Source organism: Lactuca saligna, chromosome 3 (genome assembly GCF_052625555.1).
Source record: "Lactuca saligna cultivar CGN05327 chromosome 3, ASM5262555v1, whole genome shotgun sequence".
Taxonomy (NCBI): domain Eukaryota; kingdom Viridiplantae; phylum Streptophyta; class Magnoliopsida; order Asterales; family Asteraceae; genus Lactuca; species Lactuca saligna.
Window position 1 is genome coordinate 144898460 of NC_136419.1, and position 6100 is coordinate 144904559.

Genomic DNA, 6100 nt, shown 5'->3' on the forward strand with positions numbered 1-6100 from the left:
TGAGAAACTTATACCAAGGGGGTGTTTAGATAGGAAATAAAGGTTGTGTATTGCTTATTGCTTATTCCCACCACAATAAGTTAAGTTTAAGTGTTCGGATAAAATCCTTCAAAATTAGCTTATTGTGTTATTTGATGTGGTTGAAAAGCGAGAAACAACAAGATTTTCAACAAGTTATCTATTCTTCCTACCAAGACGACGGATTGCATTTTAAATATGGTTTACAATTGGGAGCTTTATAAGAGTAGTTTGGATACCTCTAATTGGCCGGATTGAATTTGTTGCCCTTTCAAAAACATGTAGCGGGTTGTTTATTTTGCCCTCCCTTTTTATTATAGGTTGGGGTTGTTTTGTTTTGTTTTTCTGCTCTTTATAAAATGGTGGTTTCAAAAAAAAAAAAAGGCTAATCAAATGCTCTCTCTTAGGTATCTAATGTAATTTAAATTGGAACAAATTAACTCCACCCATGAATATCAATTTAGTCCATTTTCATTTTTGACAAATTATAGAGCCCATTGCTTAATTACCATTCATGTTTTTTAAGCTGACAAGTTGGTAAGTTTCGTGACCGTGGTTAACACTCAACACACGAAAAGCAAAGTAAAGACATTTGAAAACCATGAATGCAAATGGGAAGAAAATGGTAGGTTTTGGTATTTCTAGGTATTATATTAGTCAAAACCAAATGTGTCTGGATCACTGATTGGAGATTTGCGAATCGCCATTTGTTGAAGCTTGAACATGGTCAAAGTTCAACCCACAAATTAATTAACCCACCATGCCAACAACCTCCTTCTGCTGTAACCCATCAAATCTTCAACTTTGCTTCCTTCTCACTTGAATGTTGTTGAAATTAGCAAGCACCCACTTGCCGATCGTTTCGCACAAATCGGAATTGGTTTACAATTCCTTAAACGTTTAATCTCGTTGAAGACATCTATATCGGTTTAGTGTTTTGATTCATTACATATAGGACAAATGAAGTCATCACTGGGAAAGCTCGGGCGGAAATTATCGTTACAGAAGAGCGATGTGAAGGAGGTGAGGGATCATCAGCCTTCCGCCCATATAGATGAGCTTGCTCAGGCTTCCAAGGTAGGGTTTGTGCTCCTGGATGCTTTCTATCTATCGCTTCTGATTTTGAATCCATTAATGTGCGCTTATTTCTTATAAACTTCAACTCTCCGGTATAAATCAAACGTATCAGTTAGGGTTTGATGTCAATTAACCTCGAGTACCTTTTTTTCCTCTTTGATTCGAACTATATCCCTGAAACCTGATTCGTACTGTATAACACTACTCTCAACAATTATACACTAAGAACACACAGTTCAACAGATTAAGAAGGGTCTTATTTAGCTTTAAATCACCCAAGGTCCTCAATCTTGCAAATTAAATTTTTGAAGTTGCCATTGATGAGCAGAATCAATGCTGCTAGGAATCGCCCCAAAGAGGATATGCCATATGCTAGAACTCATGTTCTCTAGTGTTTTCCTTCTTCTACACTTATGTTTTCCTTTTTTTTTTTTCTTTTTTTTTCCAGGATATGCAAGATATGAGAAACTGCTATGATGGTTTATTAGCTGCAGCAGCTGCAACAGCAAATAGTATATATGGTAAGAGTCTCACTTTCTTCTTATTGGTTTAATCAATCATCAAACAAAATAGAAGCTCTTAGGAGTTATTGATTGTTAACCTGTAATTATCCTTCTACAATATGTACTTCAAGACCAATAACCTGTAATACATTTACATAATTTACACCAATACATAAACTGCTTTTGATTAATATAAACATGTAAATGTCTCCATGAATTCTTGTTTTTAGAATTTTCGGAGTCACTAAATGAAATGGGGAGCTGTTTGCTTGGGAAAACCGGTGCAGATGCTGATGATGAAAGTGGTAATACTAATTACTAATTACATTTTTGTCCTTTCGGAAGGTGTTGTGTATGAACTTTATTTACATATGTTCCTTCCATACAGGAAAAATGTTATCAACTTTAGGGGATATGCAATTGGAACTTCAGAAAATTGCTGATACTTATGTAAGCATGTTGTGTTAATATTGTTTCTTTCTTTCACTTAATGGGTTAAGCACTTAATCCAGACAGCTAAATATGGTTGTTTCCTTTTGACTTAATCTAGGGAGAATGACTTAATGGGTTAACCAAAAAAACCCTAGCTTAATGTATCAAGACACTATTCATTTACTTATTTATCCTTCTTTTTTCCAACTAACTTCTCTCTCATTAAACTTGATGGATAGTGTAAAAACTGGGTAACATTGTCATTTTGTCTCATTTAGAAGGGTTATCTAGTCTAGAAAAGAAACAAAACTTGAGAAACTTAAGGACTTTTATGTCAAAAGCCCAAAAGAAAAAAGAAAAAGGAAAAAAGAAAAAGCATTGTTACAAATGAATGACTCATTCATCTTTCCATGTCAGCGATCTGATGTGGTTGTGACAATTACTAACCCATCAGAGTCTCTCCTTAGTGAGCTAAGGAAAGTGGAGGAAATGAAACTTCAGTGTGATGAAAAAAGGTAAATAAATTTTGCTTTTGGTTTTTTCTAAACATGGTCATTGGAGTTGACTTTTGTTGACCGAGTTCCAAAATCCACAGGGAGGTTTATGAATACATGATGATGCAGCATAAAGAGAAGGGGAAACAAAGAAATGGAAAAGTTGAACAAAAATTAAGAGAAGCTCAAGAGGAATTTGATGAAGTGACTAGACTTTGTGTTTTTAGGGTGAAATCTCTTAAAGAAGGACAATGTCGAAGTCTTTTAACACAAGCTGCTCGTCATCATGCTGCACAGGTTACACTATTTCTTACCTTTTTGTTAGATATGTAAAAAATGGGCCTAGCCCAGATATGTTTGAAGCCCATTAGGCCCAATTGCTTTGTTTTGGTCCAATTGTTTTTTTACAAAAGCCCAATTAATCTAGCCATAAACTTTCTTTTGACTATTTGAAAATACATATAGTATCTTAGTATACATTTGAAAGGACATGAACTATGTTCATATTATTTTTAAAATAAACGCTTTTTTTTGTTTGTAATTGTTGGAAGCAGTTGAATTTTTTTCGCAAGGGACTTAAAGTTCTAGAAGCAGTGGAACCTTCCATAAGAAATGTTGCAGAAAAACATCGAATTGATTACCAAATCACAGGAGGTGAAGGTGAAGGTGAGCCAATGAGTGGAGGATATGAAAGCACAGATGATGGAGAATTGAGTTTTGATTATAACAAACAAAAGAAACAGCTGCTTGATGATGATGATGGCAGCTCCCCAAATCCAATGGAGGTATTTTATTATTATTATTATTATTATTATTATTATTATTATTATTTGTCCTTGAATTAATTTTAATAATTTTATTTCTGTGCTATTTTCCAGCTGGACCAAGTGGATGTTCCATATCTAGAAGATTCAGAAGTAAGGATATTATATATATTTCTATTTTAATTCTCCTTCAAACATTTAATTTTTTTTCCATTAAGAAGTTGGAATCTTTTAAAAGAAAATGAAATTTGAAGGAATTAGAAGATTATAATTTACTTGAATTTTCCATTCCTTTGAATAGTTCTGTTTGGAATGTAGACGATCACAAATGACAAAATTCCCTTTATTGAATCGAAATTTATTTAAATATTTATAAACATATATAAATTACACTTTTTACGACGGAAATCTTTTTAAAACTGTTTTTAGGTGAAAGATAAATTACTCACGTATACGAAAGAAATACCAAACAAAATATTACATAATTTAAAAATAAACCCTGTGGTTTGTTTATTTTGACGGATATGGTCCCTGAAAAGTATTTTTGTCACACCTTTGGGAATTAAATTCCTACAATTGACAATTTTTTCACATTTTCAGGGACCATATCCATGAAAAAAACATACTACATAACTACAATGTTAATAATATGGTTTAGAGAGGGTATTTTAGTCATTCATACAAATGACAGACGATGTTAATTAAATTATATGACTTTATGAAAGAAAAGTCGAATTCCGTCACTGGTAACATTCTATGAATTCCATACTCCTTTGCAGCCGAAATACCGGAACGGAATTGAATTCCAATTCCGGCTAATTCCTAATTCCATAGTCGTTTTTCTGCAGATGAATCGGAATAAACATAAAGGGGAGCAGCTTTTTGGAAGGCAAACTAGAGTAAGCAGCTATTCCGCCCCACTATTCCCAGATAAAATCGACACATCAGAAAAACCAAAAGGAACACAACCCCCAAGGAAGTTTTACTCTTATGTCCTTCCTCCTCCCACTGTAGACACCCGGAATCCAATTTCAAAACCCTCCACCTCCTCCACCTCCTCCTCCTCCATTTCTCATTCCATTCCATTCCAGCCAATTCCAGTGGAAACCGATTCCAATTCCGGTTATTCCGCCACCCAACTACCCGCCCCAGCCCCTTCTACCGGAAGATTTTCAGACTCCCAAACCAAAGCCGAGAGTAACATAGTCAAAAGACAATCCTATTCCGGTCCATTACCGCCAAGTAAACAATTTTCATTCAAAATCGCATCCACTAGCGGCCCGATTACCTCCGAGCTTCCACAACCGCCATCACGGATTCCGGTGTCTCAGCCGTCTCGGAGTGCCTCACCGCCGCCAATATCTTCGCCCAAAATAAGTGAGCTTCATGAGCTTCCAAGGCCGCCGAGTAATTTACCCTTTTCAAAGTCGGTTGCTATTTCTGGTATTAATTTGAGTAGACATTCGGCGCCTTTGTATTCCAAGAATCAAGAAATCTCTCCACCAAATAAACGGGCTATGCTAACGTCTATTTCTGCATCTCCTCTTCCACTTCCACCTCAAGTTGTTCCTCGAAGCTTTTCCATACCCTCCAAGGGAAATGACGTAAATACCCTTGGGTAGAAACATGAATAGCTTGTCTTTGAGTCGTTGCTCAAAACCTGTTTTTGAGCATTCAGATTTGAAGCAGCTATCACAGTAGGATAAAATAGGAGGTTATCATATCAACTATCAAGGGTAGGTTCCAAAATGAACAAGGGCATTTTCGGCATAAGATCAAAATCCCAAAAGTTAAGATTTGGATTTTGGTGTGGGATTTAGGGTTTTATGATTTGGTTCTTTATGGATGCATGTTGAGTTTAAAGCTGATTTCCCGAGTTATTCTTTGAGTAGAAAGGTCTGTAAGCTATAAAATATAAATATTGTGGATTTTGGTCGTGAGAAATTTTTTTATTTAGTTCACACGTAGTGTTTTTTCATTTTTCATATCTAATATCTAACACCTAACAAAACATGATTCATGGCATTCCATATGGATTTTGTATGTGAGTGATTTATAAGTGTTTGGTTATAGCCTTATAGGCTAATAATGACTTATAAACGCGGTTTTAAGTTGATTAAGATGTTGCGTGGGGTTTGAGATCTTTGACTCTGTATTATTAGACTATCTCCAACCATTAACATTATTTTTTTACATTATACCTATAATTGTAGTGTAAAAGATAGTGTAAACACTAAAGTTTCCTAACCCATTACATTATATTTAACATTAAAAAGAATATTTTAGATACGTTGTTCTTTATTTAACACTATATTTAGTGTTACATTAAAATCCAACACTATATATAGTGTTATACTAAAATCCAATACAATATATAGTGTTAGGTATAGTATAGGGTTGAAACATTGTAGTATAAACGTGGTTTAAAAGATAGTGTAAACACTAAAGTCTCCTAATCCATTACATTATATTTAACATTAAAAAGAATATTTTATATATGTTGTTATTTATTCAACACTATATTTAGTGTTACATTAAAATCCTAACACTATATATAGTGTTATACTAAAATCCAATACAATATATAGTGTTAGGTATAGTATAGGGTTGAAACATTATAGTATAAATGTGGTTTTTTAGTATAAGGTTGGAGATGCCTTTATGTTATGTTGATTTGAATTTATAACCAAAACTTCTAAAAAGTTTTCTAAGATAATTAAAGGGTTATTGACATAGAAAAACAATAATATTTTTCATTTGGTTTTAAAAAGTCCTTCAACTGATTTTCGTACCTATAACCCCACTAAAGTGA

The 6100-nt window shown here is 34.0% G+C and overlaps 1 protein-coding gene across 1 annotated transcript; it reads left to right on the top strand.

The window, feature by feature from the left end:
• The first annotated feature begins 609 nt into the window (after nucleotides 1-609).
• On the top strand, nucleotides 610-5249 carry LOC145037340 (uncharacterized protein At2g33490-like). Its single transcript, XM_078985981.1, has 9 exons — nucleotides 610-1095; nucleotides 1544-1616; nucleotides 1829-1903; nucleotides 1987-2048; nucleotides 2448-2545; nucleotides 2626-2821; nucleotides 3079-3309; nucleotides 3403-3441; nucleotides 4137-5249. The coding sequence occupies exons 1-9, from the start codon at nucleotides 979-981 to the stop codon at nucleotides 4908-4910; spliced, it is 1665 nt and encodes a 554-aa protein (XP_078842107.1). The 5' UTR covers nucleotides 610-978; the 3' UTR covers nucleotides 4911-5249.
• The last annotated feature ends 851 nt before the right edge of the window (nucleotides 5250-6100 follow it).